The 20,331-nt window shown below is 37.0% G+C and overlaps 1 protein-coding gene across 4 annotated transcripts in view; it reads right to left on the bottom strand.

Annotated features, from left to right (window-relative positions):
- The window catches only part of AKAP7 (A-kinase anchoring protein 7), a 160,719-nt gene that overhangs the window by 121,773 nt on the left and 18,615 nt on the right, over window positions 1-20,331 (bottom strand). For all 4 annotated transcript variants that reach the window (XM_063666600.1, XM_054491872.2, XM_054491876.2 and 1 more), the window contains exons 3-5: window positions 14,625-14,764; window positions 6,100-6,236; window positions 2,040-2,200 (exon numbers count right to left, since the gene is read on the bottom strand). In XM_063666600.1, the coding sequence (XP_063522670.1) occupies window positions 2,040-2,200; window positions 6,100-6,236; window positions 14,625-14,764 (438 nt within the window). The remainder of the gene's footprint in view (window positions 1-2,039; window positions 2,201-6,099; window positions 6,237-14,624; window positions 14,765-20,331) is intronic.

Here is a 20,331-nt window from a genome sequence, read left to right as displayed (position 1 = left end):
TTAAACTTTCCCCTTCCATTTCCCTTGGTCACCATTCTAAACTTTCACCACTCTCCTCATGCCCTTATTTTACCTTCACTGCTCCCTTTAGCATATGAATCTCATTTGATGGTATCTCTAGATCTGCAATTTATACTTCAGTAACACTAAACTACTTGTAGGTCCCTAAATAGGACTTGATTCATTTGCATATGCTGTTCCCTCGACCCAGAATACACTCCTCCAATGTGTCCAACCAGAAAACCTGTATTTACCCTTCAAATGTCAACTCAAACGCTATTTCTCCTATGAAATCTTTCTCAATCCAGCCCCCTTCTCCTATGTGCCCACTATAACTCTGTGCCTCTGCCTCTAGTTACAAAAATTATTGTTATTATTATATTGCACTGTAATTGCTTGCCTGTTTGTTTCCGCACGAGGCTATACGCTCCTTAAAGGAAAAGGATCTTTTTTTTTTTTTTTCCCAGTTTTCTATCCCAAGTACCTAGTTGGCACCGGCTCATTGCATGCTAAAGGAATGAATTCTTCCTACTAAAGTATAATTCCTTGGGCCCAATATTATGTAGAATAAATGAAATTTAGAGGTAATAAATTTCTAAAAACCTTTGCTAAAATGAATGCAGCTGTGTCACTAATAACAGCAATAGTGAATTTCACATTTGCAGCCCAATTGAAATGCTGTTATGTAAAATGTATTTCAAGTACATAACAGAAATCTTCTACTATAAAGATAACTAAACAGCTCTACTTCTGATACATCTGAATGGATAATGAACTCAGCGAACTTAAACCATATGCTAGACAGCACAACTAACACTACGCTAAATGTCATTATAACAATTAATCTGTATGATAATCCAGCTCTATATAAACACTGACATTCACAAAAATATTCATCACAAATATCTTAAGAACACAAAAGAAAAACCAACAATGAAACCTGATCCTCACTCCCTGCCAAATGTACACTTTTAAATGGGCAATTATTAAACTGCAAAGAGGCAATGTAATATTAAGCGAAAAGGATGTCCCAATAGATCACATACAACAAGATGCCCTTTTTATTAAGTTAAAACCAACTAAAATGAAAATGCATATACTTTTGGAAAATAAAAGGAAGTAAACACTGACTTCAGGATGATAGTGAACTTAATTGGAGGAAGGCCAAAGGATGCATTACTGAAAGGGCAATATGGTTAGATTACTACCGAAGCACTAGCTTCTGTTTGGGGTGGTAGATTCCCAGGTTATTATTACATTGCTTTTTAAGAGATAGAGAGAGAAAGGTAGATACACAAAGAGAAGGAGGGATGGAAGCAAGAAGAGAGGGAAGAGGGGGCAGAGAAAGAAAAGCGAAGAAGGAATAATAGACAAAAAGAAAAAAAAACACAGATAAAAGTAGACCAAGCATAGACCAATGATGCAAGTGTGTTATGAACCAAGGATTATTGAACCTGCAATGGGATGACATGAAATGACATGACATGACATGAAATGAAGTGAAAATAAAAATTTCTCACAGCATGTAGGCTAATACCCAACCTATTATCTCTGGATCAAACTGAAGTCACTCATCCAGGTTATGATTTTTTTCTGCTTCCAATTCCCTGACACTTTCAATTGTGCTGCACAAGGCAACATGTTCCCCAACACATATGAGGTCTTCTGCTAACACCAATGGTCCTTCTGCTCAGAGAGTAGTCCCTCCAGGGGAGTGGGTGGAGGGGAGCAGCATAAACGGAAACCTTGCTGATTCACCAACTGGCTCTCTGCAATGGGGATGACAACTCCCACAAGCCTTTGAATAGGCAACCAATAACTCCTATTCATTGATTCAGTACCTACCAAGTGCCAACTGTATGTCAAATGTTATGATAAGCACTGAAATCCTTCAGACTTATGATTGGGACAGTCCTAAAAAATACTTGAGTCTAGTCCATCATCTTTTAAAATTTAAAAATGTCAAGTCTCTGTTACAAAACTGAAAAAAATTGCTTCTCCAACAGACAAGATTTCATATGAATGTGTTGCTGTTTTACCTGCGATCTCCAAAAGTGAGTTTACATGATCTCCTTCTGCCAGCTTCACAAATCCAACCTGATTTCCAAAAGTGCCAATCCCTTGAAAGGGCAAAGTCAAATGTTTTCCTTGGAGGAGTTCTTCTATGAATGGTTTCAATTCCAAAAGAGCATCAATACCACTAGTAAGAAATAATACATTTTTCAGTAATACATTAAGTAATAAAATATACAAAACCAAATAAGATACAAAGTACCAGTTTTAGAAAGATGAATTAATTTTGATATTTGTACTAATTATTTTAAGGCTCAAAATACCTTCTAAATCTAAACTTTATGATTAAAACTGATAGACAGTTTTAAACAAAAACTATGGAAGAAGTAAAGAAATCTTTACCTAATTATAATTACTATTAAAGACATAAAAGTGACACTATTTTACAGTTTACCAAAAGATTTTTAACCAAGTGAAATATTATATAAACAACTCAAAAAATTACTGAAAATATATCCCAAAAAACCGAGTACCTACAAGAGCTTACATTAGATTATGTGTCAAGTTCTAGATTCTTGATGAAAGTACTAATACTTTTACAGTAAATATATTTGTGAGGCACTCTAATAAAAGTTAAAACACACTATCTCTTAAAATATAACAGTCCCTATAATTAGATAATTTGCTATACTTAGACTCAAATAAAATACAAGTTTAATTATATTCCCCAATTGTAACTATAGAAGTTTGCCATATATACTTTAGCTATTTAGCCTATGCAATTATACGGCTGCTCTGTGTTAGAAGTGCGATATCTTTCCTTCTTCCTTCTTCTTTTTTTCTTCTTCTTTTCTCTCCCTCTCTCTCTCTTTCTCTTTCTGTCTCTTTCTCTCTTCTTTTTTTCAGACAGGTTCTCTGTCACCCAAGCTGGAGTGCAGTGGTGTGATCACAGCTGACTGAAGCCTTGGCCTCCTGGGCTCAGGTGATCCTCCTGCCTCAGCCTCCTGAGTAGTTGGAATACACAGGTGTATGCCACAATGCCTGGCTATTTTTTTTAAATTATTTATAGAGAGGTACCCCTATGCTGCGAAAGCTGGTCTCAAACTCCTGGGCTCAAGTGATGCTCCCACCTTGGCCTCCCAAATTGCTGGGATTACAGGTGTGAGCCACTGCGTCCAGCCACACTTTTCTTAATAAAAACAAATGTTTACAATATTATTGAATTGGACATTACGAGATTTTTGATATTTGGAAAATTAGAATTACTTCTATCCTGAAGAGAATTTTGGTATAGGTACTTTGAGAAAAAAATGAAATATCACTAGAGGGCAGCAATTACTTAAAAAAGAACCAAGCACATTCATACAGGGCTTTAAAACACCCTTCCAGTGGATTGCCATTTGTTTAAATTATTTTGATCAGTGATTTGTTCAGCCAAGTGTTTGAAAAAAATCAGCATTTTTCTTGATCTTTCGTATTTCTAAATTAGTCTTCAGGTAAAGTTTTTAACTGATTTTCATCTATGACTTCTATACTCAGTCTCATTTCTCTGAAAAATTACATAGCTATAAGTATGGTACATTTCTCATTTCCAAAATTGTAAAGTATTGTGCATTTGTCATTTCACTTTGAAATGACAAATGCATAATACTTTAGCATATCTATGTAAATGTCAACATTTCTCATTGTACCTCCAAATCCAGTTTAAATTCACTATTACCTAACTGTAATTATGTTCATCCAAACAGTGTACATACTTTGAAGTCAGTATTTTCCTTCACTGTGTGCTATGAATTAAAGCATGTGATAACAGAACAGCTACTCCTGGCTCATTTATAAGTTGGGGGAATTCAAGATATTTGTTTTAAATGAAACTATATGTTAAAGCAGACCATGAGAAAGGTTAAGACTTTTCAGAGACAGTGAATTCTATGTCGTTATTCTTTAAAGAAACATAGATGATCTAAATTCGGTTCATTTTTCCAGTTCTCTAGTAGTATAAATCAGTAAATTTGTGCTAATAAGATGCCACTGATTCACAGAGTAAGAAGGAATCAGTGTCTACTGGGAGTATCACTAACTTTCGAATTATTTTAAATAGACTATGTTTTCAAGAGGGGCTTATGAAAAGGCTTCTTTAAGGTAAAGTAAGTAAAAAGTATATGCATATAAGAAACGAAATTCTCAAACTGGAGTTCAGACCCAAAGGTTGTATTTCAAACTAAGACAGCACATTTGTAAGTCTTTTCAAATCAGCAGCCGGGCTTGGCCTAATATATTTCTATTCCTTTCTTCTACACTGTAAGGATACAAAGGAGTTTAGGTGACATCCACCTCAAGAAATTAATGATTTTTTTTAAGTAACTGCACATTCCATATCCAATCCACTGATCAGTATACTATTAAACAACTAAAACTTGATATTAGACTTTGAAAATTAGGAATAAATATAGGACAAGAAATGGACAATCTAGATGTCTAACATATTATACGGTATAGGATAAAAAGTTAAAAATCGGAGACTTTTAATAAATTGTTCACATAAACAATGTCTTCCCAGAAACCTCATCAATTCCATTCTAGCTGCCCCAAAGTGAGGTCACACCTTGAACCTCACCATCAATTAAAAGTTGACACCTTGCCCCTCCAGAATAGGGGTGGGCCCAAACCAATCAGCTAAAGGCCTTAATAGAAAAGACTGGAGTCCCCTAAGAAGGAATTCTGTCCCCAGACTGACTGAGGTCTTGAGACTACAACATCAACTCTTCCCTTCCAGACTGCCCTGCAGATTTCAGACTTCTCCCTCAATCACGGGAGACAATTCTTTAAAATAAATCTCTCTACATAAAGATATACATGTCTACACAGACAGATATAGATAGATATCTACATAGATACGCTCCTATTGGTGCTGTTTCTCTGGAGAATCCTGACCATTCTAACACACACAGAGCACTACTCCCTTCTCTCAACCTTTCATTTTGCGTAGCATCTTCTTTGGATTCTCTTCTTTCCAGAGCATCAGACAACTGCTTTTTTCTTCTGATTGGCAAAGTGATCAGACAAAGTCAGGCAAGTAAAATCTCCCCTCCTCACTGTCCTTACAGGATACTCAAGGCTGCTTTGGGTACATCGGCTTGGGACAGATCATAAGATTGACCTCTAAAGACATGAGGTTCTACTGTTTAAAAGACACAACTACAATAATCATAATGGGGTTAGATATTTTGAGTTATTAATTTCTTTCATCTTATCCCTTTTATTTTACCTTTTCCTCAACCCCTTCCTAATTCAAGCCTTGCTCCTCATTCCCTCAGGAGATATGGCTGTCAAAGTAGAAAAGAAAAGCAACCTGCAATTCATCCTGGCTTTGGTTTTCTACACATCTTAGGCTTGAACTTAACACAGTGAGCTATATAGGAGGTAACAGAGGAAGGGAAAATCTAAGTACAGATAAGAGTGTCCCAGAAAACTGGGGGAAGAACAAGGTTTCTTCCAGATTGGAAAGCAGTAATCAATGACTTGTCTTCAACCTTTATGGCAGAACCCTGGCATAGGGGCAGCGGGGGTAGGTAGAGTACAGTGACTCTAAAAATGACTAAGGTGAAACTGAAATTGTCCAGTGGCCTAGTAAAATGGCAGCTCTTATAGCTAATAATAGAGTGCCTACTATGTGCCAGGCCCTAGGCAAAGAGCTCTTGCATGTATTGGTACTATTATTTTCTCCATTTACTTAGAAAGTACATGATTTGCCCAAAGTGAGGCAGATAATAAGAGGCAGTTGTGCCATGATTCCAGAATATGTATCTAGAATTTTAAGCTAAATGGTCAAGTCCAGAGTGCTTATGAGCATGGACAAAACAATTACATAACCAAGGGCTACCACTTGATAACCATAACAGAGTTTAAAAGTTTAGAGTAAAAAGAATATTTATACAGTTTATTCTGTATATTAACTATTAACTGGAATAAATTGTATAGAGACTACTTCTTTAAAATTTAGAATGTCTCTTTGGGTTCTGCTGTGCTTACTCATATTAAAGTAATAATTTGGAAAATTATATTTAAAAAAGATATATTACTCACATGTTTACTTCATCTTCATTTAATAATTGCATCACCAGCAGGGTAATATGAAAGGAACCATCACTGACCATTGCTTTGGCCAGTCGCTCATCTTGTTGTATTATTGCATTTTGCAGGATCTTAATTCCTTTTATAATCTAATAACACATACACACATATAAAAAAAATTCCAGTGATTAGGTAAGCAAAATTTCTTTATGGTAAAATGTAAAATCAAGAAGAAAAATAAGCAACAACCAAAATTGGAACAATGTTAAGATTCTTCAACCAAATGAATGCTTAATTGTCTACTTGTTCTCAAACAGATAGTTGCTTGGACAGCTTAAAAGGATGTGTCAGTTTTAAAGTATGATGATTGTCTATCTTAACAGTACTGAACCCAACACCCTTATTTTGCAGATCAGATTGCTATCTGACTGGAAAAACCTCTCAATGGCCCTGCATCTTTTCAGAAATTTGTCCTTGGAATACCCAATATGACTCAATAACTATGATCTTTCCTAAGAATAAGGCTTTATTCTTGCCACAGAAAGGTCACGCCAGCAGACAACATTCCATTTCTGTTAGAAGCAATAATTATTTGTCTCCAAGTGAATGTGTCTGTGAACCCATTCCTCATGGCCTTTAAGATTTTTTACAACAGCAATAATTTCAGTAGAAATAACTACTGTCATTTTTCCAGACCTGTGGGGAGGGGCATTACCATGAAGAGTTGCAAAGAAGTCCAAATGCACACATTAGAAAAACAGAATCTGCATCCAGGAGAAATCCCCACAGACCCGGTCCGCCATCTCCCTTCCTCTCTCAGCACCTGCTCCTCTGAAACAGGGAGAGGAATGATGCACCTTCCCTCCTCCACTTCCAGTTAGATGCAATTCTAGTCAACTTCTAAATGTGAGTACATTTGAAAGTAGTTTGAATACAAAATAGCAAACCCAGAAAAAAAAAACAACAGAGAAAAGAGAGCACAGAGAAGCCCTAAGGGAACAGAAGACAGAAGCCCTGAGGCAGCACAATATAAAAAAAGGGAAAGAGTGGGGGCTGACAGTCAACGCAGAATCCATAGAAAAGCAGAGATAAGAAAAAACTGACTCATGAGCATAGCAAACTGTTCTGATACCAAAGTAGCTGTTTTATCCTGAACAATGTTCCCATTATCTGCGGAATGTGATTGTGCAAATCATGAGATGCTGTCCTTGGATCTCACTTCCCATTGACAGAGACTCTCTCCTTTGACCAAAACTTTAGTCAGGCCCCTCCGAGTCTTCTGCTTGACTAGGCCTAACCATGGGCTTCTCTCTCTGTCCTTGTAGAATCTAGTTTGAGCAAGAATGCTGCTATGTCAGTTTCAAGAAATCCCCTACCCTTGGTGTCTAACCACCCTCCATATCTGAGCTATCTTATCACCACAGCCTCCCTTCAGCAATAATCCTATCTGGTCTGTTTTGCCAGAAACCCCTCATCCTTCCTCTCAGTAATTTTCCATTCACTGACCTCCACTCTGCTCCTTGGTTATAAATCCCCATTTGTCCTTGTTGGAGTTGAGTCCAATTTCTCTCCCCAACTGAGGGACCCCATTGCAGTGATCCCTGTACCAGTCACCATGGCCCCTCTGGAATACGGTCTGCCATACCATCTTTAACAAGTGTCATGAATAACTTTTTCTTTAGCATCATGTACCTTTACAATAAATCCACATCACCCAAAATAACCTCAGCATTTCTCTGTTCCTTATAATCTGCAAGAGACCAACAGAGGAAATGGTGTTTTCTTAGTAGGAAGTTACACAATAACACCTAACATTTTCCAACACAAGATGTCATTTTTGTGACAACCAATAAAAGAATATTCATAGTCTAATAAATAAAATGTTCCAAACATAATGGTATACAAAACTCTTAGAGAGTCGCAGTTTATTCTATATAGACAAAATGAAATTATAAACTTCTTGAGGTCAATGTCTATCTCTTCTACACCACTGTCTCACCACAGTGCAGTGATGATAATAAAAAACAATATTTAAACAGCAGCAGCAGCGACTAACCTTTACTGTGTGCTCACTAGGTTCTAGGTATCATGGTGAATATTTTACATATATATTAGCTCAGTGTAGCCTCCCAACAGTCCCATGAGGTAGATATTGGTATTACCTCTGTTAAAATAAACTGAAACACAGACTTTAAAAATCTTAAGGCCATATATCCACCAAAGCAAAAAACAACCTGGGAAAAGAATAAACTACATATGAAAAAAATGAGAGAGGCACCTGGAGGAAAAGATCCAGGAGGAGAGAGGAGGAGAAGTAGCTAGAAAGCAATGGAATACAGAAAAAGACCAAGAGATGTACAAGGAGTTTGTCTGTTTATGAGAAGGGGAAAGGGGAGAAGCAGAGATGTGGTCATGGACTTAAGAACTGAAACATCAAGGGAAGATATTTAAGGGGATTTTCAGAAAGTGTAACCAGTGCTATGGTTTGAACGTGTCCTCTGAAGCTCATGTGCTGGAAACTAGACCCCCAGTTCACAGCGCTGTGGGGCGAGGCCTAACGAGAGGTGTTTGGGTCATGGGGGCACTGCTCTCATGAATGGGTTAATGCTGTTACTGTGGAAGTGGGCTTCTTATAGAAGGATGAGTTCAGTCCCCTCTTGAGCCTACTCACTTGCTCACTCACTCTCCCCCTGACCCTCTCATCTTCCACCATGGGACAAGAGCAGCAAGAAAGCTCTTGCCAGATGCTGGCTGGCTCCTCAATCTTGGATTTCCCAGCTGCCAGAATTGTGAGAAATAAACTGCTCTTTATAAACTATCCAGTCTCAGGTAGCACAAAATGGACTAAGACACTATGTAACAGAACACACTTCCTCTCAAAAAAAAGCCTTTAGTATAAGTCCACATTACTCCACAATTATTTTAAAGTTGAATTTTTGCATTGCCAAACTTACAGAGTTGCATTAAAGATCATATTAGAAAAGCTATATGAAAGTACTTTGTAAGCTCTTCACCATTTGCCAAATATATAAAGTACACAACAGCACCAATATTATTCAAATCAGTGGTTTTCTACCAGCACAATTTTGCCTCCCAGAGGACATTTGGCAATACCTAGAGACAATTTTGGTTGTCATAATTGGACAGGGGATTGCTACTTGCACCTAGTAGGTAGAATATTTGCATTTGCATTTTCATACTAACTTAGTCTTCATTCTAACCTCAAATATTAATTATATGTAAATTCAGGGCAATGTTCAAAATTCCATCCATTTGTATATTCCATATTCTGGTGAAATGTCTCACATGGTAAAATAGTTTTAGACCATTAATATCTTTGAATTATCTAGTAGCATATAAAACTATAAGTAAAAACTGTAAAATACTTTAAAGACAATTATTTCTCTCAAGTCACATAGTATTTATGCAGGATTAGCCTCAAACTTATGAAAATTTTAAGGTTAATCTTCAAGCAATATATTTCTAACAATGCTTTGATTCTCCAGATTAATTTATGTATTTCTTGATATAACTGTAATATTTTTCATGCTTTCTATTCTTAATTACATTCTTAAAAAGTAAAAGAAAAGAAAAACACTTTAGAGTCTTCTTTATGTGTCATATTTTAAAAATACCAATGACATCAAAGGCCAAAGGAAACTAATTTTTACAACCATTATTTAAAATTCTATAAGGTCATTAAAGCTTATCTGTCACCATAATCCCCAGCCATTGGCAGTGCTGCACAAAGCACATTTTTAAAACCTAATACTATAAAGTCAAATTCAAATAAGACAGTGAAAGAAACTTGTAAAAATAAAAACTTTACTTAAATCTTAAATATTTCATTCACTGAGTAATTTGAGTTAAGAGAATAAAAGCTGATATTCATCTGCTAAATATCACCACTGTCATATTCCATATGCCTAAAAATAATGCAATTAGAAAATCTGTTTTCATATCTTTTAAGCTTTCTAATTGAATCAAATCATATATGAGTTCAAAGGAAATGCCTTAAAAGTTAGCATGCCTCTACATGAGAGAGAAGATTTACAGTCTAGGGAAAATGTCTTTGACCTCATCTTTTGATATTGTTCTTGGAATTTTCCTAAGCTGTTATTAATACAAATATTGTTCCCAAATTTGTTGCCTCATTAAGATTTATTAGAATTATCACACTAATTTGCTACCTAATTTTTCTTTATTTTTTTTTGCTTGTCCACAACTATAAAAAGAACTTGAAAAACTGACGATACAGCAATAACTGGAGTAAAAGTAAAAAAAAATCCTCAAATAAAGAATGTTCTATATCTACCAGTTGCCTAACATAACCATGATGACATCAAATACTTTTACTATTATTTTCCAGAAAAGAACTGAATGCACTAATCTATGTCCATGTTGTCCTAAGACCAGTAATTTTCACATTGCAAAATTATGCAATACATAATTAAATGTAACAAATGCCTTTTAAAATCCCTGAAGAGGCTGGGCATGGTGGCTCACACCTCTAATCCCAACATTTTGGGAAGCTGAGAAGGAAGGATCACTTGAGCCCAGGAGATTAAGACCAGCCTGGGCAACATAGTGAGACTTCATCTCTATTCAAAAAAAAAAGAAAAGAAGGAGATAAAATAAAACTGCTGAAGAAAATCTTTTTCTTCCATCAGTGTATTTTTAAAACATAGGAAAGAAAGAAAGATAGAACGAGAAAATAAAACCGCTGAAGAAAACCTTTTTCTTCCATTAGTATATTTTTAAAACATACCAAAAAAATTAATACACTCCTAATTTCAATCAGCTTCTGACTGTTCCTTGATTTTTTCAATGTTGATTCTTACTACCTCTCAAAAGAAGGCATATAAAACAATATATGGGTAAATCCAGCTAGAATTAATTAAACAATTCTAGCCATTTAAGAAACATTTAGGATTTACTGTACCTCCATCAAAATGTTTTCTTCTTTTCTTTTTAAACTAACATGCAATTGAAAGTTAATGGAAACACATATTTTCATATACTTCCAATTAGGATATTTGTATGCAGCCATCCTAATCCATTTTCCAATTCTATTGCTTAAAATATGAAATCAAGATTTTCCACTAATAAAGAATTCCAAACCTCTAAGAATGTGTTTAAAATCGAAGACCAGTGGAATTCTGGATACTTTTTTCTTTAAAACTAGATGCCAACATGTAGAGGCCAAAAGTAGAGCAACTCATTGTGAATGTGCTAGCTTCCAAAAGCTTGTTTGCAGGTCACTTAATTGGAACTTGGAATAGTCTTCCATTGAAACAATGTTAGAAATGCTAATTCTTTTCCCAAGCCTTCCCACAAAAGCTCATAAGTAGTTTAAAAAGAAAATTAACATTAGACACTTTAAAAAAAACAAACAAAAATGTGCTCATGCAGAAGATATAAAATATAACTCCTAATCTTGCCTGATTCCTACATCTCTTCCCCATATTTGTATGTAAGCTTTCTAAGTGATTAACTACAAATAAGTCTCTTGAAAGGGAAACATTAAATCATTTGGTTTCAAGGTCACTTGAAACCTGCATTTCCCTCTATTATAAGTTACCCTACCTCCTCCAAAACCAGTAACTGCTGTTGAGCCTGTATTATGAAACCACCATACATTGTATTTATTATTTTTAAGTGTTCTGGTTATAATTTGGAATGACAGAAACACGCTTTTGCCATGAAACAACAGCAGAGAGACAGAAAGAGCGAGAGCGAGAGAGCGTGTGTGTGTGCGCACCTACTCTTGAACGAACACCAGTCTAGGTATGGGCATGCACTAAAAACCTTGTGAGGAAGACAAGTGTCAAGTTGCAAGGATGACAAATGACATATAGAAAGCTGTGAAAGCCTTTAGCTGACAGGAATGGGGCAAGGAAAGGGACAGTTGACCTAGACAAGGTGGTCATGGGTAGAGAGGTTTGAACTGAGATTCTGGCATTAACAAAACCAAGAGGAGCAAAGAGAAAACTCCAGCCAGAGAAGGCTTTTCCTGGGGCTGAGGAAACCTGGCAAGCCCAAGGAAGGGTAGAAGAGCTCGGGCAGAAAAAGCAAGGGCTGAAGGAGAGACGAACAACAACAAAACCTCAGAGAACATGGAAAAGAGGTTGTCTTTATCCTATCGATGGGAAAATCCTGAAGTATATAAGCAGGTTGGTGACATGGCTAGATTTGGGTTTAGAAAATAGTCATCTGAAGGAGGTATTATCACCCACCTCATTTTACACCTGAACAAACTGCAACTTGAAAAATTTAGGTAACCTGACCTACATAAGCAGCAGAGTCTGTGACTCAGCTGGTACTAACAAGTCTGTCAGACCCAAAGCCTGCACTCTTTCCAGCATCTACACAACTTTACAGGGGTAGAAAGGCAGAAACAAAGGCTACATCAGGTTAAAGGATGAAAACTAAAAGCTGCAGACAGGACTCTCATCCCCTTTCTCCCTTCACCTTTGTGATGCAAAGCCTAGAAGTTAGTGGTGGAAGGAAAGAATTTTTCTCTCCTCCTTCCTCTCAATCCCCTTCCCCACCTTCCCTACCCCATCAGCACATCATCCCACCAGTCTTCTCCGGAAGGGGTAAGAAGCCATAACACAGCTAGGAGGGGAGAGAGGGCAGACATGGGGGTGATGCAGAGATGATGCTCAGTCTCCCCTAGGAGCAAGGAATACAGGTGAAGGGAGAAACAGAAAATGAGCGGCCTAGGGAGAGCGACACCCAGAGGTGTTCATCGAACACCTAGATTGAGAGACTCTGTCAAATCAAAATACAGAACCTGGATTCTCTTCCAGTCACAAATCGTGTGTCCGTAGGGAAGTCACTTCAACTGTCTGACATTCAGTGTCCTTAGGACCTGGCTTCTGTCTGGCTGCTCATGAAAGCAGCAGCACCTTTCACTCCCTGAGCTCTTCTAATCCCCATAGGTATACGTGATCCTAAATTTCAAACCAAACAACTTGCAAGTATTTTAATAAAATGTATAATTGCTGATTACACTGTTTGTATTGCCTAAACACTTTTAAGGACTATTGCACTAGGACTTTAAATTTTTTTTTTTTTTTTTTTTTTTTTGAGATAGTCTGGCTCTGTCACCCAGGCTGGAGTGCAGTGGCACAATCTTGGCTCACTGCAACCTCTGCCTCCTGGACTCAAGCAATCCTCCCACCTCAGCCTCCTAAGTAGCTAGGACCACAGGTGTGAGCCACCATGCCCGGCTAGTTTTTGTATATTTAGTAAAGACAGGGTTTTGCCATGTTGCCCAGGCTGGTCTCAAACTCCTGGGCTCGAGGGATCCATCCACCTCAGCTTCCCAAAGTGCTGGGATTACAGGCATGAGCCACCACACCTGGCCCTTACTAGGACTTTTAAGAAGTATTCCTCAACCAAAGGAATCAAATATGTATCAGCAAAATCAGAATATGATTCTTCAGTACATCAAATCTAAAATCTTATATGGCTAGGTAACTCTTCTCTTGTTACGTATATTTCCTCCCCAGCTAAACTGTGTCTCCCAGACTAGATATTTCCTAGAATGACCCAACATAATTTATTTTTTCTTTTGATATTCATTTCTTTCATTTTAATTTTGATTTGATTTTTAACAATTTGTTAGCATTCCCTAGAGACATTCTAGTTAAACAAGGGGAAAGGCAATGGGGAAATGTGCCTGGTCAAAGAGATTATCACCCACAATCAAACAGAAATTCAAATCTGGCTCTTAAATTGGGCCAAGGGGTAAAAACAGTCAGTCTTCCAAGTGAGGTGTTCTTTCCTGAGGGATTTTAATTCCTACCTCACCACTTCAGTAGTTGTAACGAGATGCAGTAGTTTTCTCTCTCAGGGGTTTCTCAGTATGAACTAACTGGCTAGTTCCATTTCCTGTTATTTATTACACTAATTTTTCAGATTTTAATAGATTTTTACCAAGTTTAATGGTGCAATATTAAGTTGTGACAATACTGAGTAATTTCTTAAAGAAACTATGTTGAAATAATCAGTATAATAAACAAGATTAAGCAGCAAGAAACCCCAGTTTACCTTCCCAACAGAGATCTCAGAATCCTCTTTTCTCAACTGGTCACTGCTCTCTACTTCCAAAAGTTCCCTCAGATAAAATGAACAAACACTTGCAAATGACCTAGACATGCCATCTGGCAACACTTTTTCAAGTGGATTTTGCAAAATTACCGTTTAAATATGATTGTCTAAATATTTTTGGAGGCTGAGGTGGAAAGACTGCTTGAGTCCAGGAGTTCAAAGCTGCAGTGAGCTATGACTGTTCCACTGCACTCCAGCCTGGGTGCCAGAGCAAGACCTTGTCTCAGAAAAATAAATGATATTTTCCAAACTTGTTGTTTAAATACATTTCTATTACTTAAATAGAAATATTCCCTGGATATTTGCTAAAATGCCACCAAATACTCTTAAAAGCTGAGAGCAAGTGGGCTAATAAGCATTTAGTGTACTTTAAATTTAGAATACAATTTCACAGTAAAAATAACTTTTAAAAATAGCACCTCTTTATTGGTGATTGGAATGGATAGGAAATAGTTGGGTTGACAATCTTTTCGCTTTTTTTTCCTCTTCTTTACTTGATCACTCTTGATCCATTCATTTTCTTGACTTCTCTTCAAATTTATTTGAGGTTCATCAGTGACTAGAGGAAAAAAGTCAAACAATACGTCTAATACATTTAAACAAAGGTAATACAGTCAGAAAAAAACAAGCAATATATAAGTAGCAATCATTCATCAGTGTCATTTTCAAATCTAAAGCAGGAGTTTGCAAACATTTCTGTAAAGGACCTCATAGTAAATAGTTTAGGCATTGCAGATGACATAGTCTCTGCCATTAACTACTCAACTCTGCTGTAGACAAAACATAAATGCGTGGGTACAGTTGTGTTCCTGCTTTATTTTCAAAGCAGGGTGATTAACCAGATTTGGCCTGAGGGCCATGGTGAGCTGACTCATGATCTGAAGCACAGCTCCCGGCACCACAATGTTCATAACACTAAGAAAGATCATTTCTTCAACCATCCTGTATAGGTATGTTTGTAACTTCTAGGGTATAACCCCACTGCCACACAAAGTTTTGGTCTGGGGCCACTGTCATACTACAAACTATTTGTTGCAAAAATTAAGAGAATGCTTTGGAAACTTCCATAGCAATGGGGCAGAATAATTTGGTCTGCTGAATTTTGATTCCTACTTTGTAGGTCTTTTCTTTTATTTCATTTTCTAATAATTTCATTTTTATTGTATTTTACAAAAGTATCCATTGGCAACAAACAGGAAATTTTTTTTAAAAAACTGATCCTTGGCCATGCTCGGTGGCTCACGCCTGTAATCCCAGCACTTTGGGAGGCCGAGGCGGGCGGATCATGAGGTCAGGAGATCAAGACCATCCTGGCTAACACAGTGAAACCTCGTCTCTACTAAAAATATAAAAAATTAGCCGGGCGTGCTGGCAGGCACCTGTAGTCCCAGCTACTTGGGAGGCTGAGGCAGGAGAATGGTGTGAACCCAGGAGGCGGAGCTTACAGTGAGCCGAGATGGCGCCACTGCAGTCCAGCCTGGGCGACATAGGGAGACTCCGTCTCAAAAATAAAAAATAAAAATAAATAAATAAAATTTAAAAACCTGATCCTTAACAAAAGGTAATTTGAGAAGCATTTACAATACCACTTTTTAAAGTAATCCTTGTAAGACTCATTTACAAAATCTAACAATTCTAATTACGAAGCATGCTCCCAGAAATAATTACTAAATCTGTGTGAAATGCCATCATCTTTTTTTTTTTTTTTTTAACAGATTCTATCAGGGCTTCCATATGCACGCAAAACTACAATCCATTAATTGAGCTTCCAAGCCATGTCTTCTTGAATAGTAGTTTACTGTTCAAAATAGAGTTCCCCTGCAGGGCATGGTGGCTCATGCCTGTAATCCCAGCACTTTGGGAGGCTGAAGCGAGAAGACCACTTGAGGTCAGGAGTGTGAGACCAGCATGGGCAATAAGGTGAAACCACATCTCCTCTAAAAACACAAAAATTAGCCGGGCATGGTAGCACATGCCTGTAGTCTCAGCTACTTGGGAGGGTGAGGCACAAAATCGCTTGAACCCAGGAGGCAGAGGTTGCAGTTACCCAAGACGACGCCACTGCACTCCAGCCTGGACAATGGGGTGAGACTCTGTCTCCAAAAAACAAAATAGAGTACCTCACAGAGACTTTGTGAAAATTCAGATATGTTTTCTGAGGTGTTATTTTGAAAAAGGAAGGAAAGAACCACTTTACCTTACATTCAATCCTATTTGGTTGGTTTCATCTTTGGGATCAACTCTAATAGACTACAGTAACTGCCTGCACACAATGCCTTAAGAAGGATTGTGAAAAGAAGTCTGGGCTCAACCCACAGCCCAATGCCTGTGTGCATATGCAACTCTGCTTTAACTGAATCCCTTATTTTACACATGATAAAACAGAAAAGCAGAAAAACTTTGCTACTGTATCAAATTGCTTCTCTAATGAAGTTCTGCACAACTAGTTAATATTACAAATAAAACCACAGAGCAAAAATAATTCTTATTCTGTTTCTCTTTGAGATATTAATAGTAAACAATTTTAAGTTAATGCCTCAAAAATAGTATTTTAACGCTAATTTCTAAGAAAAATAGTACAGCATGTTTAAAATTAAAAAGCTAAGAGTGTGTAGAAATAGACATGTTTTCTTTCCACAACATATATTTGTAAGACCTACAAAATGGGGTAAACTAAGAGCAAGGTGGCCTGGGCAATATATCTGACCATATCATTATGAATTAAGGCAAAATTATCTGGTGTGTTCGTGCATCTATTTCATCACTATATCTCTCAACGATATGTCTAATGATTAATGTGGCTAATGATAGCTCTTCATGGTTAGAGGATACACATTTAAAATATAAATTATTATTAGCTTCTTTTACACACGTAAGCTTATCAGAACTTTACAGATTTTATTACTAAGAAATAGTTTGTAGCATTTTTATCTGCGTTATAAGAATTATGTGAATTGTCTCATTCATGATGCCATTGGGTTTTATTTCTTACATAAGAGTTTTAATACAGCAAATCAAATCAATATATCATTGGGCTGCCTGCAATTTTACACATCTAAGAAAAGGTCCTATATCTAACTGCAGTAATATGAATATACTAATTTTAAACAGAAGCTACAAAATATGCTAATGAAGAACACATATATTTTAAATCCACTTCTAAATACATTTCTAGCCCACCACCACCTACTGTTAATAAATTACTACTCTGAAAATGAAAGCCAATTTTAATATAGTCGGAACCAGAGCACCTGGGTTAGAATCCTGGCTCTCCCACATACTAGCTGTGTGACTGTGTGATTTTAGACAAACACATAAACTCTCTTTATTCAGTTTCCCTGTGTAATTTTAGAAGAATAATAATAATAGCTACTTCATAGGATCTTTCTGAGGATTGAGTCAGTTAATACATAAAAACATTTAGACCACTTCCTGGTACAAAGTAAACACTATTATTAGCTATTATAATTATTAGATAATACTCAGAACTAAACATAATTAGGAAGATAAATCTGTATCTGCTAAAGAACATTTAGTAAACTCCAGGCTGGGTGTGGTGGCTCATGCCTGTAATCCCAGCACTTTGGAAGGCTGAGGCGGGCAGATCACGAGGTCAGGAGATCCAGACCATCCTGGCTAACACGGTGAAACCCCGTCTCTACTAAAAATACAAAAAAATTAGCCGGGCGTGGTTGTGGCCGCCTGTAGTCCCAGCTACTCGGGAGGCTGAGGCAGGGGAATGGCGTGAACTCGGGAGGCGGAGCTTGCAGGGAGCCGAGATCGCGCCACTGCACACTCCAGCCTGGGTGACAGAGCAAGACTCCGTCTCAAAAAAAAAAAAAAAAAGGAACTCCAAAAAGAAACAGATGATTTATAAATTCTCCATTGTTTTTACTCATCCAGACCACTTGCACCTTCTATGAGTATGGAAAATGAAGAGCTGCCCTGAACAGTTCTTTTTTTGTTATTTTTTTGTTTTGTTTTGAGACAGGATCTCACTCTGTCACCCAGGCTGGAGTGCAGTGATGCAATCATAGCTCACTGTAACCTCGAACTCCTGGGGCTCAAATGATCCTCCCACCTCAGCCTCTCCAAGTAGCTGGGACTACAGGTATGCACCACCACAGCTCATTAATTTTTCATTTTTTGTAGAGGTGGGGGTCTCACTATGTTGCCCAGGCTGGTCTTGAACTCCTGGCTCAAGCAATCCTCCCGCCTTGGCCTCCTAACATGCTGGGATTACAGGCATGAGCTACCACACCCATCCCTGAACAGTTTTTTAAATTAAATATAATTGAAAAATAAATTTCAAAAGCAAGACCCCCTTTTTTTAAGGTAAAATTACAAATCAATTCTAAGTAAGTTCCTAGCATCCGTCCCCTTATATTTCATTGTCCAAATCACCACACAAGGCTAACCCCAAGCAACACAGGATGCTGGGATGGTGAATCTGGCAGCTATCAACCTGTACTATACTGGGAAAAAAATACTCTACAAAAGATAGAAGGGGCAACAGCAGTTGAGAAAATGACTAGTACTGTGTGTTTCAATTTATAGAGGCAGCACTGGATAGTGAAAAGGCCAATGACCTGAAGACTAGATTTCCAACAAGCATCTTTTAATTAAGTAACTTGATAGGTTTATCTGAGAACTTAAAAATCTTACCAATCCTTGGAGAAAGAGCTGATTCCAGGTCTGGAGCATACAATGTACGAGAGTTCTGGAAATTCAAAGACTCCTAGGATCATATGAGAAGATCTCTAAATTCAATTTAAATGTCTTCTCATTGGCCAAAGATGGAACAATTTGGGCACCAAATAGAATAAACTTCAGTGGTGTTAAATACATCAAATATGCTTAAATCCATCCATTCTTAATGATACTAAAAAAAATTAAAGCCAAAAACTCACAGGTCACCTTTGGAGGAATCTAGAGAAATATGATTCTAAATATCTGATGATAACAGAAAAAAGTCAAGCATTTATTCCATCTTTCATTATAACCAAATAGTCATACAGGAAATTAAATAGCTAGCTAAGGTAAAGTCCTTTATAGAAATTTCAAGCTAATTAATGCAAAAAGATAGTTAGAATATCACCATTTCAAAATGCTTAACAAAGTAATAGATCAACCCAATGACCATCAATGGATGATCCATTAGATGGAAGGCTGATGGGGAACTTTAATAATAGATACTTTAGAGTAATAAGACCTGAAGCCACTGATCAATCTTAAAGTTGCAAAAAGGCAAGACAAGCAAACATTATTTGCCTACTGATGTCACACTATAGGAAATTCAAAATATTATCTTTGGCCAGGCACAGTGGCTCATGCCTGTAATCTTAGCACTTTGTGAGGCCTAGGTGGGAGGACCACTAAAGGCAAGGAATTTAAAACCAGCCTGGGCAACACAGCAAGACCCCATCTCTACAAAAAATTTAGAAATTAACCAGACATTGTGGTATGCACCTGTAGTCCCAGCTACTTGAGGTGGGAGAATCACTTGAGCCCAGGAGTTCGAGGTTATGGTGAGCTATGATCATGCCACTGTACTCCAGTGTGGATGACAGGGTGAGGCCCTGTCTCTCAGAAAGAAAAAAAAAAAATACTATCTTTGGAACATTCTTGCAAATGTCAGAAACTTAATTAAGCCTCTTGATCTAACTACCAGTTTACTAGAAGAGACAGAAAAACATTTTAAATGATCAGAATAGCAAAACTTCTACACAACCTGATTTCTTCAACAATAAACACACACATACACATACACATACCCAAAAGGAAAAAAGGAGATGTATACATGAAAAGAGACTCAAGAGATGTGTCAATTAAATATAGTGCATAGATTTTGGCAACTAATTCAAATAATCCAGATTTTTTAAAATTATGACATAATCAAGAGATTGTCTTGCTATTTGATGACATTAAGAATTACCAGTATTTTTTGGTATAGTAAGGATATTTTGAATTTTTTCTTAAAGATTCTTTACCTTTTAAAGAAACATACTAAAGTATTTACAGATAAAGTAATACGTCTGGGATCTACCTCAAAATAATCCAGTAAAGAAGAGGTAATGAATACATGAGGCTTGTTTTCCTATTTTCTCTAATATATGCTTGAAAGTT

Source organism: Pongo pygmaeus, chromosome 5 (assembly GCF_028885625.2).
Source record: "Pongo pygmaeus isolate AG05252 chromosome 5, NHGRI_mPonPyg2-v2.0_pri, whole genome shotgun sequence".
NCBI lineage: Eukaryota > Metazoa > Chordata > Mammalia > Primates > Hominidae > Pongo > Pongo pygmaeus.
Note: the sequence above shows the minus strand (reverse complement) of the source record. Positions and strands in the feature narration are given on the sequence as shown.